The sequence below is a fragment of the Vipera berus genome, assembly GCF_964194415.1.
Source record: "Vipera berus genome assembly, contig: HAP1_SCAFFOLD_28, whole genome shotgun sequence".
Taxonomy (NCBI): domain Eukaryota; kingdom Metazoa; phylum Chordata; class Lepidosauria; order Squamata; family Viperidae; genus Vipera; species Vipera berus.
The window spans coordinates 670,845-693,559 of NW_027673655.1; the positions used below are offsets into that span (position 1 = coordinate 670,845).

Below are 22,715 nucleotides of genomic sequence, written 5' to 3' on the forward strand. Positions count from 1 at the left end.
AAGAATTATTTATAAACTCCAATCACCTCCTTCGGCCCCTGGTCCTCTTCCCGGCTCAGGAAGGTCTCTCCTCCACAGTCTCAAATCCGGCTCTGCCTCTCCAGGGTCAGGATGGCTGGGAGCTGCTCCAGGACCCCCCCCCCCAGGTCCAGCATCTGAGCTTCTGGGCTCTTCCCTGGTTCAGCCACCAAGGAGGGTGGATGCAGCTGCTACTTTCCCAGGCTCCCTCCTGGTGACACAACTCGCTGGAGTGGTGATCTTGCAGACCAAAACTGGTGGTTCCTTTCTGAGGGATGTTTGTCCCGATGCTTGGACAGAATTTCCCACCAGGCCCAACCAGAATGACCGGGGGGGGGGAGCCCTTCCTACCCCCCCTGCTGGGCTGCAAACCCCCTTTTGTGCTGAAATGGCATCTCCCGGACCTGCAAAGGGGAAAGTTGTTCCTGAAGACCAGGAATTCTCTTGACCTGTTTGAGGAGCTCTTTGCCCCCTCCAGACAGGCACAAACTTCACTTGTCAAATGAGATCCTTTCATCTCTCAAACTGATTGCACTGATCTTGGATCTTTTTAGAAAACCCTCCAGATGAAAAAGTATTTTTGGGGTGCAACCCGATGGGATGCAGCTGCCCCTCTTCCTCCCAAACAACCAGCGTTCCCCCAAACACGGTCCTTGCTGCGCTGGTTCTCCCTTTGGCTTTGCAGAGGGGAGTTTTTCTGATTCATCTTGATCTGAAAGTGTCCAGCCCTGGGCCTCTGCCCACCCGCCTCCCTCCAGGGTCTCCGGCTGAGAAGGGGAGTCCCGACTGGCTCTTCAGGACCAAGCGAGCATCCCTCTCGGGGGTCCCAAGTGGGTCCCCCAAGGGGACCAGTCCTGAGGTGGCTCAGGGGATCGGCTGCCCAGGGCTCCCTTCCTTGGGATCGGGCGGAAATGGCCCTCTGCAACCTCCTCCCACCCTTTTGGCCTTCCGCCTGCAGAGGGGAGGGGGATCCAGCCAGACTCTTGGACTGGATTCACACACACACACAAACACACACACACACACACACACACACACACACCGCCGCTGAGCGTTGGAGAGGACTGACCCACCCAACTTTCTGCTGGAGTCCCATAAGGGGCCCAGAGACACCCACCCACAATGGGAGGGGGGAGGCTTGCATCCCTCTCACTCCCACGAGGGTCCCCCTCCCAGCGAACCCCCAGCAATGCTGCCAGCAGCTCCTTTCCTGCAGGGAAATCCTGGGCTGCGCGGGGTGTGTGTGTGTGTGTGGGGGGGGAAGGACAGTGCACCCCACTCCCTTGCTTGGCAATGCCGGGGAGACCCCCAAAGGCGGGATCCTTTCCTGGGGCTCCCAAGGAGCATCCAAACTTTCCTGGCATCGAGTGGAAAAGAAGCTGCAAAGGAAGGAAATTCCTGCGCTGGCTGCGAGGATGGCTCGGAGGGGGCAGGAAACCCCCCGCCCGGAGTGCGCCCCCCCCAAGAGCCCCCCATTGCAGCCTCCCCTCTGGCGGATCCCCCTTCCTGGGAGGCTGCGCGGCGGCTCCTCCCCTCCCCGCTGCCAGGGGGCGCTCGAGGGTGCAAAGGGCGGGGGGGCAGTGAAGCCGGGGGGGGGGGGGGAGAGAAGCAGAGGCGGGCAAGAGGCAGGCGCGCATGCTCAGTTCCCTTCTGAGGCTCGCGGGCTGCCAGGACTGCGCCGCCAGCGGAGGGAGCCCCCTAGTGGTCGCTGCATGCCCCGGCAGCCCCCCGGCGAGCCAGCGGAAAGAGCGACGCGTCTTTGCCTCCTTCGCGCGACCATCCCAGCGGCTCGAGATCTGACGGGTGGGGGCAGTGGATGATGGGAACGGAGGAGCTCGTCTCGGCTCACGATTGACCCCGGGCGGTTCCTGCACACAGTCCGCATCGCCGCGCAAGGGTTAAGCCCAGAGAGGCGTCAGGTCCTAGAGCGGACAGGAGCACCGGCTTCCGGCCTTCCTCACCAAAGAGGAATTCCACGTGGAATTCAGGAGCTACTGCGAGCCGCGTTCTCTCGCGCATGCTCCTTTCGTCCTTCTCCGGGCGTCCTGCGCGCGAGGCTCGGAGGCTTCCCTGAGGCCGGGGGGCGGGGCTTGCTGTGTCCCCCCTGCAGGGGGAGGAGCCAGGGGACGGCCCCTCCCCTTTCCCTGCCTGGACCTGCTCGGGTGGGGCGCGGCCGGGGCTTTCGGGCGGGGGTGGAGGCTGCGGGGGGGGGGGGGTGGTGCGCCTGCCCTTTGGAACCAGCTGCCAGTGGAGCTGAGGACTGCCCCCGACCTCCGTTCATTCTGCCAGGACCTGAAGACCTGGCTCTTCGAGCTCTTTGGCCCAGGCTGAGAATTAATCTTAATTTTAACTGGGGTTTTATTTATGCAGGGACAAATAGAACTGTTTTTAAATTTGTTTTTAACTTTTGTATCTTGGTTTTTTAATCACCCTGTAAACCGCCCTGAGTCCTTCGGGAAAGGGCGGTATATAAATGTAATAAAATAAATAAATAAAATAAATAAATCCTTAAGACAGTGACTATATTAGCTCCCTCCATGCCCAAAGCTGTCAAAATGAAAGCCTTAATAGTTTCTGGCTGCACCTTCTGCCTCATTAGCCCGATGTTAGTGGGGAACTTATTTATTTATTTATTTTATTTATTTTAATTCCATTTATATCCCGCCCTTCTCCGAAGACTCAGGGCGGCTTACAAGCTTAGCAGTAGCCTGGACATAGCAGTAGCAGTAACTTGGACATCCTGGTGAGGAGGCTGAAACAGCCGATCTCGTTCGGCCAGTTAAATGGGTCCATAGTGGGGGGAGTGCTAGCTACCCTAGTCACTTTACCAATCCACCTATCCCTGGGAAGGTGGATAGACAAGGAAGACAGAACATTTGTAGTGACCCCAGTGATCCTAGGGCTGGCGTGGCTAAAGAATTGGAACCTTGTAAACCTTGTAAATTGGAGGACGGCAGAACTCAATTTCCCAAAAGGGGATCATGCAAACGTAACACCCCAAGAAGCCCTACCAAGCCCAGGAGTGGAGAAAGCATTGGTGGGAGAGGAAAAGGGTTAGTTACCCGAAATACCGGAGGAATACCAAGACCTTGCTGAAGTTTTCAGCGAGGAACGGGCGGATGAGCTTCCTCCTCACAGACCCACGGACAGTGCCATAGAAATCAAACCCAGGGCAAAACTGCCGAAGCCCAGGCTGTACTCCATGAGCCCTAAAGAGACGGAGGAGATGGAAAGATTCATACATAGAAAGGGGATTTATCAAACCTGCCAAACCCAAAGTAGCCGCCATGGTCCTCTTTAGAGAGAAGGACGGCACTTTGCACTTGTGCATGGATTATCACGCTCTGAATGCAATCAATGAAAGTAACCTGTACCCACTACCCCTCATGAAGGACATGTTATCCCACCTATCGAAAGGAAGATTTTTTACCAAACTAGACCTAAGAGAAGCATACTACCGCGTTAGGATTAAGGAAGAGGATGAATGGAAAACCGCATTTAATTGTCCAATGGTACTACCAATTCAAAGTTTTGCCGTTTGGACCAAAAGGGCCCCTGAAGTATTTATGCAATTAATTCAATGAGGTGCTAAGGGGGTCCTGGTTTATATAGATGACATCCATATCTTCACCGAGTCTAAAGAGAGCATGTTAACCTGATCAGAGCAGTTTTAAAGAAACTGTGAGCTGCCCACCTATATGCCAAACTATCAAAATGCGAGTTCCACCAGGAAAAAATAGACTACCTGGGTTATTGCATATCCCCACAGGGCATCAGAATGGACCCCGAGAAGTTCAGGGCAGTGCTAGAATGGGCACCATCTCGCACAAGGAAGCAGTTGCAAAGTTTCCTGGGTTTCACAAAATTTTACTCCCAGTTCATCCCCTCATTCGCCCCAATAACCCTGCCCCTCACGAACTTGTTCAAAACGAAGGGACAACCCTCAGTGAAACCCAGCCAGCCACTGAAATGGACAATGGAATACCAAGTGGCGTTCAAGAGGTTAAAGAGACTCTTCCACCGAACCCATATTGAGGCACACAGACCCGGAAAAACCCTTTGTAATACAGGTGGACGCAAGCAATGTGGCAGTGGGGGCTGTACTATTAGAAAAAAATGACGGGGTACCGCAACCATGCACGTAGACATCCAGGAACCTCACCGAGACGGAACAATGCTGGGCCGTGTGGGAAAAGGAAGCGTACGCTGTGAGATGGTCGTTACTTATGTGGCACCATTTTCTTGAAGGGAATAAAATCCCTTTCCAGGTCTGGACGGATCACAAAAACCTGGAAGCACTAAAAACACCCAGAAAGCTCACCCCTAAGCAAGCCCGCTGGTCCCAGCACTTTCACCAATTCCGGTTGCTGGGGGGGAAAGAACTTCCTGGCATATGCCCTGTCTCGCATGCCCCAATATAACAGCACACGAGCCACCGGTTCTAAACCAGTCATGCCCGAACCACAACTGGCAGCTCCAGTAACCACCAGGGCCCAAGCTAAAATAACGCCACAGCTGGGTAGCAAAATGGGAATCGAATTCTGGAAAACTTTAGAAACTGATGAATGGTTCCAATAAAATAGACACGTTTGCACGATCAAGGATGGACTGCCATGGTTGGGGGAGAAGTTATATATACCAACCACCTAGAGGGTCACTTTCATGCAGCTGTGCCATGATACAAAAGCAGCAGGGCATTTTGGATTTGTAAAGAACATTACATTTATTTAAAAAATAAAAATAAATAAAATAAATAAAGGGCAATTTTGGTGGCCGTCCATGAAAAAGGACATAGAAAGCTATGTGGCCAGCTGCCCAACTTGTGCAGCTGCTAAGAGGTTGCAAGGGAAATCACCTGGACTGCTACAGCCTGTGGCGAATCCCTTGGCCCCCTGGAAAGAAATATCCATGAATTTTATAGTGCAGTTCTCCAGTTGTACAAGAAAAAGTGAGAACACCTCTCCCAATATAATTTGTTCATTTTTCAATCCAGTAAGAATAGAATAGAATAGAATAGAATAGAATAGAATAGAATAGAATAGAATAGAATAGAATAGAATAGAATAGAATAGAATAGAATAGAATAGAATAGAATAGAATAGAATAGAATAGAATAGAATAGAATAGAATAGAATAGCAATGGATGGAAACTAATCAAGGAGAGAAGCAGCCTAGAACTAAGGAGAAATGTCCTAACAGTGGAACAATTAACCAGTGGAACAAACTGCCTTCAGAAGTTGTGGGCATTCCATCACTGGAGATCTTTAAGAGGAGAGTTGTCTGGAATGGTATAGGGTCTCCTGCTTGAGCAGTGGGTTAGACTAGAAGATATCCAAGGTCCCTTTGAACTCTGTTATTCTGTTCTGTTCAATATGCCTGGGATGCTTAAACAAATGGATCATGTGCTGATGGTGTATAGAGGGATGTCTGCTGGTGGGAAGAGAGGATCGATGTGGTTCATTGGCTGCCAGCAGAGCTAGCAGCTGAGTCAGAGGAGTAGGAAGAAGTGGAGGTAGAGCCTGGGTTAACATTGGAGCCAATGTGCAAGACTCAGACTCAGAGCCAGAGGTGCAGCCAAGGCCATCTGCCCATGCTCAGGTGGAGAGGCAGCTGTTTTGGGTACCTGAGCTGAGTGAGGAGGAGGAACAGATGGGGCCTGTCCCAGATGCACGTAAGCACAGAGAGGAGAAGAGAGGAATGAAGGGCTATGGGCTGGCTCTTAGGGAAAAGAAGGAGTCGTTAGCCAGCTCCTCCCTGGCTAGAACATACATTGGAGGAGTTTGGGAGTGGCTGGTGGTTGTAGACAACTGTTTGTGTTACTTGATACTTCAATCAGTCGGACTTCTTTACCAAGATTTTCTTTGCCAATACCCAGGTTTGCCAGGACTATTTCTTTGTGTTTGAAGTGCTAATTGAGTCTTCCTGCTGGGAACTAATAGACATTGAAATTGCCTCAGCCAGCGTGAGCTGGGACTGCTACTGCTTGTTTCAGCATTTAAAGACTTGTTAACGAGTTCTTCCATGAACATAGTTTGTTCCTGCCTTATTAATAAAAGGGGTTTCTACTGGGGAGCAAGCAGTGGATCATTACTCGTGAAGGCTGGGTCAGAACAAGGATAACTCAGTTAGCTATGTTACATGACTACAAACCAGTTTCTGCACTCAGACTTCTAAGAAATTCTGATTTGACAAAAGAAGCCTAAGCAAGGAAAGACCTATCAGCTACATTCACACAAACCCAGCCTGTTCTCATTCAAGTTACTATGTGAACCCACAAGTTGAGCTCCAGAAACATAGAAATCCAGTTCGACAAAAGCAGTTATAAAGAAAACCCCACATTCTGGAAGGTTGCCTAGCCTTGGTTTAGATGGGGAAGAGCCATGGCTCTGCTGGCTCTTCTTGACAGGTCTTCTTGACAGCCCTCTGGTTTGCAAGGCACCCATCCAAATTTTCTCTCAACTGAGAAGTTGGTGGGCTCCCAGTAATATCTGTCTCCTTTTGCCTTCATTTACAAACACCACTGTGGCTCCACCAAGTCTCTATGCATTGTTGTGATTGAAAAAGGTAACATAAACTCATAGTATTATTATAAACTTCCAAATGAACTTAATGTAAATGAAGCAAAACGTCACCAACGTAGCCTAGCCTGGACTGACGATGAAATCTGAGTTCTCATAAATAAGAGCTGTCTGAAAGGCTTCTGTGGAAGCAAAAGTGATAAGAGTTTCAGGGCCAGAAGAAAGCACTCATTTCTGAGTGGAGTTGGGAAAACCTCTGTCAGGACCTGCTTCAAAACCTCATCCCAAGAAAGTAGAACTCATGGAAACAGACTCTTCCATAAGGAACGTTTATTAGGAGAAGCTCATAGACATGCTAGACAGGATCTGAGGTTTTCCCACGCAGATCAATAGGTTAAAGTGTCCCCAAGCAAAACCCCACCCCATAGTTCGTCCAGTCATTTCAAACCAGTGTTAAGTCCATCATGACAAAGGGGAGATACCATCAGGCCAGCTCTGGTTGTAACAGCGGTGTTTAGGCAGCTTTCCGCACCTTCTCTTGAGAGCACAGAAATAAGCCAGTTGCTGAAGATTACATTCCTTTCTTCCTCCCCCCTTTGCTAGTAGACAGTAAGGGAGAATAAAGTTCAGAAAGAAATAACACAGGAAAGCAAAGTGTTACATTGTAGCGATAGAGAAAGTCAAGGCAATAAACCCACAAGCACTCCCCCCCTTTCTCCAGGAGTATGGCAGAACCCAGGGAAAGAAAAGAATGGAAATTGGGTCAGGGAAGAAATATGAAGGAGAAAAAGGAAAGCAATACAGATATGGGTTCTGACAAACTGCATACATGAAAAGTAATTCCCAAAAGAACCCATTTTCAGATTCTATGCAATGTGTTGAATCCCAACCAAACAATATTACTCCCACTCCTCCAAGAAATTGGTTTCCTCACAATCTTCTAGACATCCTTTATTTATTTCAAGAAAAATTGACCCACTCATGTACGGAGAACAGCTTGGATAATTTTCTACATTTGACCTGTTACAACATGTTCACTGTTGAAATTCCTCTGTCTCACATTTCTACATTTCTTCTAATTGTAAGCTGCTCCTTTGTGTTCAGGTTTGGCCTCAGAATGACAATGTAGCACTTAGGAATGAAGATGCAGCCCAGCAGACCAGCACTGGAGGCCAGGATGGAGAAGATCTGCACAGCCACCATGTATTTCCCTTTGGTACTCAAGTAGGTGGGCACAAAAGTCACCCAGACACTGCAGAAGACCAGCATGCTGAAGGTGATCAGCTTGGCTTCATTGAAGGCCCCAGGCAGATTCCTGGCCAGGAAAGCCACCATGAAGCAGATGGCAGCCAAAAAGCCCATGTAGGTGAGGGTGACGTAGAACATAACAACAGCCCCTTCATTGCATTTCAGGATGATCTCTCCAGGCTGGGAGTGGAGATCAGAGTCAGGGAATGGGGGAAAAACTCCCACCCAGATGGAGGAGATGATAATTTGGACTGAAGAACAAGAAAGGATGATGGAGTTTGCCAAGCTCTTCCCCAACCATCTCTTCACTCGGTTTCCTGGTTTTGTGGCCAGGAAAGCCAGCACCACCATGATCGTTTTGGCCAAGAGAGAAGAAATGGCAATGGAGATGATGATGTTGAACACCACTTGTTGGAGAAGGCAGGTGGCTTTCCTTGGTTGACCAATGAAGAGAGAAGGAGACAAGAAGCAAAACAGGAGGGAGACCAAGAGGATGTAGGAGAGATCCCGGTTGTTGGCTTTGACAATGGGAGTTTCTCGGTATTTAATAAAGATGATTAAGATAAGGCTTGTGGTTAGGAACAAGAATAGGGCAAAAGAGACCAAGATGATGCCCAGATATTCTTCATAAGACAGGAAATTTACAATTTTGTAGATACATTGGACTCTCTCCTCATTTGGATATTTATCATCTGGACACTTGGTGCATTTTTCTGTATCTGAGAAAGTCAAAAAACAGTATTTCTTTAGCAACCTATTCTTTTAACTTTCAAGAAATATCTTCTTGGGACAACAGCTAATAACAGGGACATTTTCCAAGATGTGTTACTTAACAATTCCATGAAAAAAATTGAAAAAAATATTTTTCTAAAAACTATATAGCTGAGGTGTATGAAACTGGGGGAAATCATAGAACTTAAAATATTTCTGGTGTAATAAGAGCCTTCACAGGAACCTACATTAATAGAGATAAATAATAAATCTGATAAACTTTCCAGAAACGTTTCCTGAGTCCTTTAGATGGCATTTCTAAATACACCAAACCCAGAGGATGTCTTTTCCCTGAAATCTAGTTTGGTAGTAGAGAAAGATAGTCCTACAAATATCTGAAATGGCCACTGGGGGCAGCACTAATATAGGTGAAATGAGATGCACCCATCACTGTCCCCACCACACCTCTCCTTCCATGAATTGGCTGCTCTCATCTCATTGGATGGGGAAAAGATCTTTGAGGTGGTTCAGGTGGAATTTCTGAAGTGGCATCTAAGAATGTCTGGTTTCCACACTTCTCTGTCTTTTGGATTACAATCAAAATCCCCCATTAGTAGATGAAACAGAGGGTTTCCTTATGTGAAATTAGATAGATCTAAATGTATTGATATTATTTCAGGAGATCAAGCCTGTAATGTAAAACTTAACAGAGTCTCTGAAGTTGTTTTTAAACACATGCACACAACACACACACACAGACACATGGGGGTGGGTGGGGCGGTCTAGTGGTTCAGGCACCAGACTAAAAATAAGAAGACTGTGAGTTCTAGTCCTGCTTTAGGCATGAAATCTGGATGGGTAACTTTGGGCCAGTCACTCTCTCTCAGCCCTACTCATCTCATAAGGTTGTTGTGGGGAAAATAGGGGGAAGAAGGAGTATTTTGTGTGTGCTGCCTTGAGATGATGATGATGATGATGATGATTCCATAAATAAATAATATTTTAATATATTTTAACAGGGATTGTCCTATTAATCCCAATTACGTACTCTACACTGACCAACTAATAAGAATTTGTTTGTTTGTTTTGTAGGAAGAATCGTAAAACCCTCCCCCCTTTATTTCCATGCCCCCAGAGAAGGCAAAGAAAAATTGTCCACAGAAGCTAAAGCAATCCCTGCCCCCCAACCAGAATGGCCTCAAGTTACCCCAGTTAGAAGAAACTCTGCTAATGGATGCATTTTACCCATCAGTGAGAAACAAAGCCACTAGGAATGTAGGAGGAAGCGGCTTCTGCAGTTTAGACCAAGGCAGGCTGAACTGACAGGATGAAGTCAGAAAACACAAAGCCACACAGAATTTACATTCCCCACCTTTCCCCAAGGCTAGCCGTGACCCTGACTGTCATCCAGGAAACCAAATAGGGACAACTAGAATACAGAAAATCACAATTATTAATCTAATCAAATAACTCCACCAGGCATCTCAATCTCAAAAGTCCAAAAGGGCATAAAAATCCACTCGTCATGCCAGGCTGTCAGCTGTCCCAGAACCGATTGCTGAATGTCATTTCGCTTCTGATTTCTAAATAAATGGAGACATCCTTTCCTGCAGCTTGCCTCCAAATTCACTGGCTCCTGCATCTTTCTCCCGGCTTGGAACCGGACCAGGTTTTACGTCCAACAATTCTTTATACAAATTATAGCTTGTGTGTCTCCCAGTGTCTCTATATTAAAAAGGTAAAGGATGCCCCGCACATGCATGCTAGTCGTTTCCGACTCTAGGGGCCGGTGCTCATCTCCGTTTCAAAGCCGAAGAGCCAGCGCTTGTCCGAGGACGTCTCCGTGGTCATGTGGCCGGCATGACTAGACGCCAAAGGCGCACGGAACGCTGTTACTTTCCCACTGTAGTGGTCCCTATTTTTCTACTTGCATATTTACTTATTATTTAAAAAAAGTAAAACATAAAATGAATCCTAAAGGGTTCCCAAATCCCCTCCAGTAGGTGCTCAACCTCCCTCTGCTCCAAAACCTGGAGAACAGCCTGGTCTTTCATGGCTTCTTGGAGGTCATTCAGGATGGGAACCATCTTGAGCAGAAGCCCTCAAAGGTCTTGAGGGAAATGGAGGTTCTCTTGCAGCGAAGGACTTTAGCTTTGTAGATGTTCAATACTATTGTCAGATTCTGTACTGTATTGTACTGCTTGCAACTTTTATTAATTCTCCATTTTCTCATGCTCTTTGTTAGTTCTGTTTTAATTGAATCAATTTGTGTATTAAGTGATTTTTTCCCTTTTGAACCATGACTGGACCTTTTTTTTGATAAGGGCTGTAGTTGTTTATATTTCAATATTTAACAAGAAAGAAAGAAAGAAAGAAAGAAAAAGAAAGAAAGAAAGAAAGAAAGAGAAAGAAAGAAAAAAGAAAGAAAGAAAGAAAGAGAGAGAGAGAGAGAGAGAGAGAGAGAAAGAGAAAGAAAGACTAAACTTCTCCCTCCATGATCCTTCAAGAAGATTTTTCTGCTTATAGTGGTTGACGACCTTAATAGAATTGATTGCTTGATATAACTTTTTATGCAACAATTTTGGGAGATGTCATAACATCAATATGCTTCAGATGAAGATAAGCAGTGGACATAAGACAAATTTCAAACAATTCAGCTGTTCCTAGAAAGATTATGATGGAAGGACGCATCCAAACTAACAAGCAGGAGATTTATTTTCCCTGGCAATGATAAAGCTTGCCCAATCTACTTTACCTTCCAATCTCTTCTTAATCTCTCCTTCAAGATTTTTCGGTTGTTCTTCTGTTTAAATATGAAATTGTGCATTTTGAAAATAAACAAGAAAATACTTAAGCTTCAAAGTGTTTTTTCTCACATATACATTCACAAAAATGTTCTGACTAACTCTATTTCCACAGGGCCTTCCTTTCCTCTGGTGTCACCCACCCTCCTGAATGGAGATGGTCCCATCCGGACAAGGAATGCAGTCGTAGCAGCAAACTGGCTCTCCTTCTCGAGGCCTCTTGACAAATCCAGGATGACAATTTTCCACACATTTGGAATGAGGCAGAGACTAAGGAGAAAAAATAGGAATGCCAAAGAAAGCATATTAGGACTCACCACCCATGGAAAATAGAGGCAGACTTGGACATTATCCAAGAAGCCTCTGGTCTTCACTTAGGTATATATGATATTTCTTGACTAGTTCCAAATGGTTGTAGAAGATTCAACTATTGTCAGATTCTTCATTTAGTTCATGAGTTTTGCTTCTGGTATATGACATTGCAAAAAAAAAGGACTTTTCTACTTAATAAGATCTGAAGGGATGGAATTGAAAAAAGATTTAAGCACTAAGTGATAACCGGTTAGTTCCTCCTCATGACCCTATTAACGTGCATTCTTCCATTCTTCATATATCCATATTTTTTAAAGACAATGATCTATTCATATTAAAATTTGCATTTATTTATGTCCTAAAGAATCATTATCCTGGATCCAGGTTCTCTTAGTCAGGTTAAAACATTATTCCTTATTATAGCATTTGAAGGAAACTTTCTTCATTGCTACTGAAGCTTCCCAAGCAGTCTAAGAAAACTATCATTCCCTGCATTCGGTTCTCAGGGAAGTCCTCCACTATGGTGATTAGGCTAAGCCCAATAAAAATGGTTCTGAGGGCTTTGGAAAACAGAGAAAAACACCAATATTTCTCCCACCTTGTTGAGCCTTGAAAGAACAGCTTGGTTGATAATAAGTCTCCCTCTTTTAAAACTCCCTGGGTGCTGAAAGATGAAATCCATTTTGGGGAGAACCATCCAGCTCCTGATGATGAGATCTGCTGCTATATTTCCATTATGGTCCAAGAACAGTTTCCTCGCAGAAAGATTGCAAAATTCATTCTTCACCAAAAAGGGATGAAACTAAAATGGAAACTCCATAAGTGTTAAAAGTGGTTTCTTATCTCATGTAGTCTTTTCACATTTGAATCTTTTTTACATTCATCTGATCTGCAAGTATTCTTACTTGGGAGGACTAGAGTAACCACTATCTTCAAAAAGGGGAAAATACAAAGATTTAGCAAAATTTGTCAATCATATATTAATAAAAAATAACAAAATTTCTCAATTATATAGAATATTGTAGAGCAGTCACAACATAATTGAAAAAACAATCCAATAATGAGATTGTCTATAAACTCCTTGAAAACAGTAAGATGACTAGTAAGAATGGATTTGTCTGGAAGTAAGTTTCCAGGTAAATCTTCTCCTAGGTAAACAGATGGGAATCCTGACCACAGGAGTTAATTCTAATTTATTTTAAGGCTAATTAACTGAATCTTGCAAGTCTGAAAGCACAAATTCCCCCCCACACACACACACTATTTCTACAGCCTAAAAAGTTAGGCAGGATCCCTTCTGAGTTTCTTTCTCTACCTTTTATGCAGCTGAGGGCTCTCCTCTTATCTACAGAATATAGAAAAATAGAGTTGGAAGGGACTTTGGAGTCTTCTAGTCTAATCCTCTTCTCAAAAATATGATCATTTCTAGTCAGCATATTTTCCTCCATCCCCAAGGTCATTTTCATATATCGTTAGACTTTCTTAATGGATTAAAGGAATGCTTTTGATATAACTTGATTTCATCAAAATATGAACAAACATTTTCATGAAATCATGATTAGAAACCAAGTTAATTGAAGGTCAGTGGATATGACCATTAAGTGGGAAAAGATTATCTTAAAAATTGTACTCAAATAATTTTCCCTGTTCCTCATAGAACTGGGGAGATTTGAATAAAAATTAATCCTTGTTCATCTATTCTTCAATATATTCATTAATATAGGTAGATTGAATAGATAAAGAAACAGAACTACAAAAAGAGGAGGGACAGTTCCACCATAATGTAAGAGAACACTACATATCTATAGAAATGCACATTATCCAAGATAAAAGCCGTCCAGAATCTATGTGGGTCAATATAAAAGGGGGGGAAAGTGACATTGCCACAGGGGTTTACTACAGGCCACCCAACCAATCAGAAGAAATAGATGGACTGTTTACCAACCAATTAACAAATGTATGTAGGAAGGATACCACAATAGTAATGGGAAACTTCAACTACCCAAATATCAGCTGGGAGAAAAACTCTGCAGCAAGCGGGAGATCAAACAGATTCGTAACCAACTTAGCCAACAACTTTGTCATCCAAAAGGTGGAGGAGGGAACTAGACGTAATGCTATGCTGGACCTAATTCTTACTAATAGAGAAGAAGTGATAGAGGGAGTTGAAGTTGCCAGAACCTTGAGGGAAGGTGACCATGTCATACTGGAATTCGATATAATGCAAACACAAACAATCAAAAATAATTCAACCAATGTCTTAAATTTCAAAAGAGCTGATTTGAAGAAACTCAGAGAGAACCTAGGAAAGATTCCATGGATGAAAATCCTAAAGGGGAAAACCAACTCAAGAAGCATGGGAAACTGAAAAATGCTATTATAAAAGCCCTGACCAGCAGAATACTACTGAAAAAAAACAAGAAGAAACCAGCATGGCTGCACAAAGATCTTTCAGACAAACTGAAAGACAAAAAGGACAAGTACAAAAAATGGAAAGAGGGACACATAGCTAAGGCTGATTATCACCAGACAGCCAGAACATGAAAAGATGAAGTCAGGAAAGCAAAGGCTCAGAATGAACAAAGACTTGCAATAGAAATCAAGGATAATTTTTTAAAAAAGGGTTTTCCCCCCAACATATTAATAACAAGAAAAAAGTCAAGGAAACTGTAGGTCCACTAAAGATAGAAGATGGCAAGGAAGCAACAAGCAACAGGGAGAAAGCAGAGCTGCTTAACTCATTCTTTGCATCAGTCTTCACACAAAAAGAAATTATAGCACAACATACAAAAAAAATACTTGAAAAGACAAATTACAAACAAAATGTCAATGCTGGATGTTCTTGCTTTGGCAACATATAGAGATGTAGCCTTTTTCTTTCGTATGCTTTACTCTTAGAATTAGATGATACTGGGGGAGGAGGAGGAATGTGATAGGAGTCCTGTTAGACATAACTATATTGTAATGGTGTGTGAATTCAGGGCTTTTGAAATAAGAGATGATAAGAAATGGCGGGTTTAGAACAGGAGGGAAAGCCTGCATTTCAAACTAATTGGAGAATCAGAAGGTCAGCAGTTTGGCAGGTCGAATCTTGAGTGCCGCGTAACAGAGTGAGCGCCTGTTACTTGTCCCAGCTTCTGCCAACCTAGCAGTTCAAAAGCACATAAAAATGCAAGTAGAAAAATAGAGACCACTACAGTGGAAGGTAACAGCGTTCTGTGCGCCTTTGGCGTCTAGTCATGCCGGCCACATGACCACGGAAACATCCTCGGACAAGCGCTGGCTCTTCGGCTTTGAAACGGAGATGAGCACTGGCCCCTAGAGTCGGAAATGTCTAGCACGCATATGCGGGGGAACCTTTACCTTTACCTTTAATCCATAGCTTTAGCAGCAATAATAAATCTAATTATGCTATGCATATTTAAGTTAGCCAAACCCTGGAGCAGTGGTAGCAATCTTCTATCACAATGACAAGCCCTTTAAGATTATATATTGTTAATGATATAAGTGAAGAAATGGGGAAACTATGGTTAAAGAAATTGTTTGATCCAATAATAAAATTTCATTGATAATTGATGAATCAACCACAATAAGCAAAAAAACTACCCTCATAGTATTTGTTCAATGCTGTATCGAAGGTATGGGAATGAATTCACCAGTAAATTTGTTTTTGGACTTGGTAGAACTTGAAAAAGTAACAGCAGAAGGAATATTTGATTCCTTAACTCCAATGTCTTTACTCTTATGGGATGACAGAAGATTATCTGAAAAAATATTTGATTTCTCTGGCATGCGATGGCGCTGCTGTGATGATGGGATGTAAAAGTGGAGTGAAAAAATTGCTGTCAGAACGTTTTCCTTCTATTATAGTTTGGCATTGTGCTAATCACAGACTAGAATTATCAGTAGGTGATGCTGTCAAGAAAACTTCAGGAATTAATTTAATTTAATAATTTAATTTGTATACCGCCCTTCTCCCGAAGGACTCAAATAGATTCCAATCATTTATTGATAAACTGTATGTCATATACCATGCTTCACCAAAGAATAGCAGAGAGTTGCATTCATGTGCAGAATTACTGGGGACTGAGCTGCTGAGAATTTTAAGTACCCGATGGGTGTCATCTAGTTTGCGTACAGTTTTGGCTGTATGGAATAATTTTGAATCCCTTGTGTATCATTTTGAACAAGCAATGCATGATCCTACAAGAGATAAAAATGATAAATGCACTTATGATGGCTTGAAAAGAAAAATAACATCTACAGAATTTTTATTGGACTTAGGATTGATGTGTGACACTCTCCAAGAATTGTCAGATTTAAGTTTGGATCTACAAGACCACAACATCGACTTGTATAAGGCAAATAAGAAAATAAAAATACTGGTACAAGTTTTTGAAGAAAGAAGACAGAACTTTGGGCCCTATTATAAATGTGCTGTTGCTGCTGTAAGTGATCTTTGCTTTCGTGGAGGTTTACTTCACAAAAGAGATTCAAAAAAGGATCCTCCCATTGACCCCAGTATATTTTATACAAAATTGAAAGAGTCGATTGAAAAAAGATTACTTGATAGCAAAGACGATGAGTTGGCGTATTGGTCTCGCGTACTTGATCAGAAACATTGGCCTGAAGATGTTAATACTCAACTGACATTTAGAGAAGTGGAAATTAGAAACTTATCAATCAGACTGCAACTAAATGAAAGAGAAATGATTCGTGGATTCCGTGAATACATTCTCGAAAAGACATATCCAGAAAAACTGTTGCATTTGATACGGACTCTGAATACCATTCCTATTTCTTCAAGTGAATGTGAACGTGGATTTTCACAGATGAATCTAATTGCCACCTCAACAAGAACTTCATTAAAGACTAAGACAATATCAGCACCTTTGTTCATCAAACTTGTCGGACCACTTCTGAGACTTTTCGATCCTTCAAAGTACGTTGATCTGTGGTTACTCAGAGGACGACATTCGGCCATAGATACTAAGAGCAAGGAAAGGAGTCAAGAAGATTTGCCAGATGGGACTTCCGGTGGCTGCGCGGCGCCGGAGACAGCCTTCCCGGGCTGCCCGCGGCTCAGCTGAGTGATTTTCGCCCGAAACAGCGCCGATCAGCTGTTCGGGCGAATTTGAAGCCCCCTCCTCGGGAGAAGAGGAGGGGGTGAGGCCCCAGGTAGGGGTTGAGTTCTCCGGGGCCGCCTGAGCTTGTAGCTTGGGCGGCTGAAGGATTGAACTCCCCCGTAGCCTGGGTGGCTCCCAGCTGGTCAGCGTCTCTGCTCCGGACTTCATGGAGCAGAGCCAGGCGTCTGCGACCACCCCTGCCTGAAGGAAGGACTATGGAATAAAAGGAGCAGGCAGAGCGGTACAAGAGGAAAAGGTGAAGAGGATTATTATATTCTACTCTCTAGCTTGATGGACTTTTTAAACTTAAAGTGAAAGTGCGTCACAAGTGAAAAAGATGGCGGCTAAACCTCCCTCAAAAACTCTTCGGAGTGCTGGAACCTCTCCGGTACAACAATCATCATTGCAGGCGTTGCATCTTCCTGATGTATTGACATCGAAGGATCTACAAGATGCTCTTGAAAAACATGCCCAGGTAATTCTGGAATTAATGGGTGATAAATTTGCACAGATGGAGGCGAAATTGGAGAAATTGGAGGAGAGAATGGAAGAGAGGATGGAACAGAAGTTCAGGGTGATGAAGGCAGACATTTTGTCCTCAGTGTATAAAGTGGCTGAATGTGTGGAAGAATTGGAGGAAAAAGTGGAAGATTTGACTCAAAAGAATGCCATATTAGAAGCAAAAGTACTGGAGAATGAAGATTTAAGAGACAAAATGGACAGAGAATTGAGTCTTGCTCAATATTACCAGATTTAATTTAATTTAATTTAATTTATTGAGATTTGTATACCGCCCTTCTCCCAAAGGGACTCAGGGCGGTTCACAGGGCATAAATATAAATAACAATACAAACATTAAAAGACAATTAAATCAGTGCCCAAGTTAAAACAAAAATAATAAAACAAGCCTATAAAAAACCCATATACCCCCATCAGGCCAGACCCGCTAGTTCAAATAAATGGGTCTTCAACCCGCGACGGAAGGATCGGAGGTCTGATGCCATCCGGAGCTCAACCGGCAGTTGGTTCCATAACGCCGGAGCACCCACAGAGAAGGCCCTCCCCCTGGGGGCCACCAGTCGACATTCCTTGACAGGAGGCACCCTGAGGAGGCCCTCTCTGTGGGCGCGCACAGGGCGGAGGGGAGTCGACGCCGGCAGCAGGTGGTCCTCAAGGTATCGCGGACCCATGCCATGTAGGGACTTAAAGATCATAACCAAAACCTTGAACCTTACCTGGAAGACAACTGGTAACCAATGCAGCTCACGGAGCAAAGGTGTAACATGGGAGTACCGGGAAACTCCCAAGACAACTCTCGCGGCTGCATTCTGTACCAGTTGGAGCCTCCGAGTAGTCTTCAAGGGAAGTCCCATGTAGAGAGCATTACAGTAGTCTAGGCGAGAGGTCACGAGCGCATGAGTGACCGTACATAAGGCCTCCCGGTCCAGATAGGGCCGCAACTGGCGCACCAGGCGAACCTGGGCAAAAGCCCCCCTAGTCACGGCCACTATGTGATCCTCCAAAGTGAGTCGTGAATCTAGGAGGACTCCCAAGTTGCGAGCCCTATCCACAGGGGGTAAAAGCTCACCCCCCATAGAAAGAGATGGAACATCCCAGGTGTCCCGGGAAGCCAGAATGTACAGCCACTCAGTCTTGTCAGGGTTGAGTTGAAGTCTGTTCCTCCCCATCCAGACCCGAACCGCCTCCAGGCAACGGGACATCACAGCGAGGGCATCACTGGGGTGGTTTGGGGTCGAAATAAAAAGTTGGGTATCATCAGCATATTGATGATACCCAACTCCAAAACCACGAATGATCTCACCCAGCGGTTTCATATAGATGTTGAACAGGAGAGGCGAGAGGACCGACCCCTGAGGAACTCCACAAGCGAGAGTCCTAGGGGTCGACCTCTGCCCCCCTGCCAACACCGACTGCGAGCGTCCCAGGAGATAGGAGGAGAACCACTGAAAAACCGTGCCTCCCACTCCCAATCTCCTGAGACGCTGCAGCAGGATACCATGGTCGATGGTATCGAAAGCCGCCGAGAGGTCTAATAGGACTAGGACAGAGGAATATCCCCTATCCCGAGCCCTCCAGAGATCATTCACCAGAGCGACCAATGCCGTCTCCGTGCTGTGCCCGGGCCTGAAACCCGATTGGTAAGGGTCCAGATAATCCGCTTCATCCAGGACCAGAGGGAGCTGATGCGCCACCACAATCTCAACAACCTTCGCAAGAAAGCGAAGGTTGGAGACTGGACGAAAGTTGTTCAATACAGCTGGGTCCAAGGCAGGCTTCTTGAGGAGAGGTCTCACCACCGCCTCCTTCAAGATGGTGGGGAAATAACCCTCGCTCAAAGAAGCAGATATAACCGCCTGGAGCCAGCCTCGTGTCCTCTCCCTAGCTGCATAAACCAGCCAAGAAGGGCACGGATCCAATAAACATGTGGTGGAACTCAGCTTCCCCATAATCCTGTCCACTTCATCAGGGGTCACAGAATCAAACTCCTCCCAGATAACATTGACAAGACCGCCCGCGTCCTGATCGCCAGACTCTGCCCAGCTGGAGTCCAAACCGGTCCGAATCCGAGCGATTTTATCCGACAGATGTTGACTAAACTCCTCGGCACGACCCTGCAAGGGATCCTCCCTCACCTCCTGATTAAGAAGGGAGCGAGTCACCCTAAACAAGGCGGCCGGGCGATTATCTGTGGATGCGATGAGGGTGGAGAAGTAATTACACCTCGCCTCCCTCATCGCAGCGAGATAAGACCTAATGTAGGTTCTTAACCGCAATCGGTCGGGTTCAGATCGGCTGGACCTCCAGCAGCTCTCTAGGCCCCGTTTCCGACGCTTCATCTCCCGGAGCTCCGCGGAGAACCATGGAGCTCGCTGGGATCTGCGCCGGGTCAGGGGCCGCAAGGGTACAACCCGGTCGAGTGCCTCAGTGGCTGCCCTTTCCCAGGCTTCCACTAAGGCATCCGCCGAGCTGTGAGCAATGGAGGCAGGTGGGGACCCCAGCACCGCAGTTTGCTGTTAGAATTAGAGGTTTAAAAGAGAATATTAAGGAAGATCTAAAGCAGCTGATTTCTGAGGCTTTGGAAGTGGTATTGAATCAGCCAGCATCTGAAATAAAGGGAGGCATGGATAAAGTGTTTCGTGTGAATTCATGGATTGCAAGACAGAGAAAGCTGCCTAGAGATGTGGTGGTTTATTTTACTAAGAGGGAAATTAGAGATGAAGTTATACAAGTTGCCTATGATTCTAAAGTGGTGATTGCTGATCAAGAAGTTTTGGTTTTAAAAGAAATTCCTCCAAAGATTTTAAGGAGAAGGAAGGATTTTATATTCCTCGTGCAAGAGCTCAAGCAACGAGATATAAGGTTCAGATGGGAGATTCCAGTTGGGTTGATGGTGATGTATGAAGGTAAAAGGTACCGTCTGATTACTGTGATGCAGGCGCGAGATTTTTATAATAACGTTTTAAAAGCAATCTCATTATCACTTCTGGAAGCTGCAAAGGGATCTGGAGAAGGAGAACATCAAGAGACTGAGGATGGACAGACAGAGGAGAATGGTGCTGGAGGAGATCAAGCTACAATTTCTTTGGATGATCCTGGAGAGCGGAGGGTGACGCGTGCTGCTTTAAAACGATCAAAAAGAAAATAATAAAAGAGCAAGACCAGCAGAAGTCTATGGAACTTCCACAACGAACATCTAGGAAGTTATCGCAATGGACACGTGGGAAAAGATTTGGGTTAGGAACGTAAAGAGAGAATTTTTATAACATGCTTTATAGATGGCATTTAGATCCTAAAAAGTTTGCAAGTATGTATCCGGACTATCAGCCAAAATGTTGGAGATGTGGAGATGAAGATGTTACATATTTTCATGTATGATGGACTTGTAAAAAGATCAAGGCTTTTTGGATAAAAATTTGGTGGAATATGTAGAAGATTTTTAAGCAAAGGATAAAGTTTTGTTCGCAAATTTTTTTTTTTTTTTGTTTTTTTGTTGGGGATAATTACGGACGTTACGGTTGTGGACACTAATTATGTGAAATTTAATTACGGCAGCAAGACTTTTGATAGCTCAGTAATGGAAGAAAGAGGAACTGCCGATTATAGGAGAGTGACTTCAAAGATTTTTGACCTGGCAGAGATGGTGTAGATTTTGGCCTAAGATTTTTCGCAAGAACGTTATATTATGGAGTGGAGAAAATGGATTTATAGGGTTAAGAAGTTTCATGTAGCATTTGAATAAGTCTTCTTTCTTTTCTTCTTTTTCTATTTTTGTTTTTCTATATATATTTAATATATATATATATATTATCCTATATAAGCTAGAGAGTGATGGATTTTAGAGTTTATGGATGTTAGTATATGGTTGTCTATGATTGTTTTTTTTATATACCTTGTATTTAGCTCTGGGAAGTCGGGGGGGGAGGGGGGGAGGGGGGAGAGGTAGGGGGGGAGGGAGAAGGGAGGGGGAGGGGGGATTTTTAAAGGAAAAATTGTATGTTAAAACTTTTTAATAAAAAAAAAAAAAGAAGATTTGCCAGATGAGAATTGGACAAAAGTTTGGAATTTTCTATGAACATTTGCCTTAAATACAATAAATAAAATGTATGTTAAGAATTGAATATATAATTGTTTAATTATATAAATATATAAATAAAATTATATAAATAAAAGATTAACAAGGTGAGAGTTCCAGCACCTTTTTTTTTTTAGAAAAAAAGCCCTGGAGAGAAGTAAGCAGTGGGTACCACAAGGCTCCATCTTACACCCAGTACTCTTCATCAATGACTTAGATGAAGGAATAGAAGGGGAACTCATCAAATTTGCAGATAAAATGGCAGGAATAGCTAAGAACCCAGAAGACAAGCTCAGAATTCACAAGGATCTTGCCAAACTGGAACAGTGGGCCCTATCCAACAAAATGAGTTTCAATGTGGAGAAAAGCAAAGTTTTATGTTTAGGCAGGAAAAATCAAAGGTACAAGTACAGATTAGGTGAGACCTGACTCAAAAACAGTAACTGTGAGAGGGACCTCATCTACTGTGGGACCTGCTAGCACCTCTGACAGTGCTGGAGCCACATTAAATAACCTTTTGTCTGTTCCCCCCAGGGATGGAAAGGTACCTGGTGCTCCCCATTGTCTTTGGACAACATTGAGAAAAAGGGGAGGACAGGGACTGTCCTGTTGAGTAAAGGTTGGTTCCGAAAAAACCTGACTGGTAGATGCTTGGCTGGTGGAAGATTCCACTGCGAAACACTTTCAGGACCTCCTTCTTTTTAATATCTTGTTTTTAATATCTTATTTACTGTGCTTGGTTTTGTTTTGTTTTGCTTTTAATACTTTGGTGTTTTGGTTTTGAACTTGTTTTTAGAAATAAAATAAAGTAAAAAGTAAAACATTCCCAGCTTCCAGGAAAAACATAATAATTTCTGACTTTCAGTTTTGCCCAGTTGACAGAATCCATTTATATTTCATTTCTAACTCCCTATCTGTACAAACCTAAATCTCACCCCCTTACTGGATTCTGCCATTCTCAAGGAGGGAAAGAGAAGACAGAGGGAGCGGGGAATTCTGGGTTGTATCTCCGAATGGAATGTGAAGGGGAGGAAGTAATAATGTTGCAAATGTACTGGTGTTTCTCTTTTCCCACGAGGGGTTTTGACACCTGAAACTTGACTGATCCAGGACTGACCGAATGGACTGGGGGGAGGGGTTTTTACTCGGGGACACTTTAAAAGTATCAATCTGTGAGACAGTTTCCATATCCTGTCTATATTATCCACTGTCAACCAGGTTTTAGTAAAAGTTCCTGTTTGGACAATCTCGTCTCCAAGAGTTCTTCTTTCCTAAGATGTGGATTGGGGTGGGTTCTGACATCAGTAGTGCAGTAGCAGAGGGATTGTGGGGCTCCTATGGCTGATTTCTGCCTGCCAGGGGAACCTAAATGGGCCTGAAGTTG

At 44.4% G+C, this 22,715-nt stretch overlaps 1 protein-coding gene across 1 annotated transcript; it reads right to left on the minus strand.

Annotated features, from left to right (window-relative positions):
* Window positions 1-1,863: 1,863 nt before the first annotated feature.
* LOC308679204 (vomeronasal type-2 receptor 26-like) lies at window positions 1,864-21,909 on the minus strand (the record flags this gene model as incomplete). Its single annotated transcript, XM_081346796.1, has 4 exons — window positions 1,864-2,122; window positions 7,597-8,503; window positions 11,443-11,569; window positions 21,880-21,909. 4 exons carry the CDS (start codon window positions 21,907-21,909, stop codon window positions 1,864-1,866), a joined length of 1,323 nt encoding a protein of 440 aa, XP_081202922.1.
* Window positions 21,910-22,715: the final 806 nt, after the last annotated feature.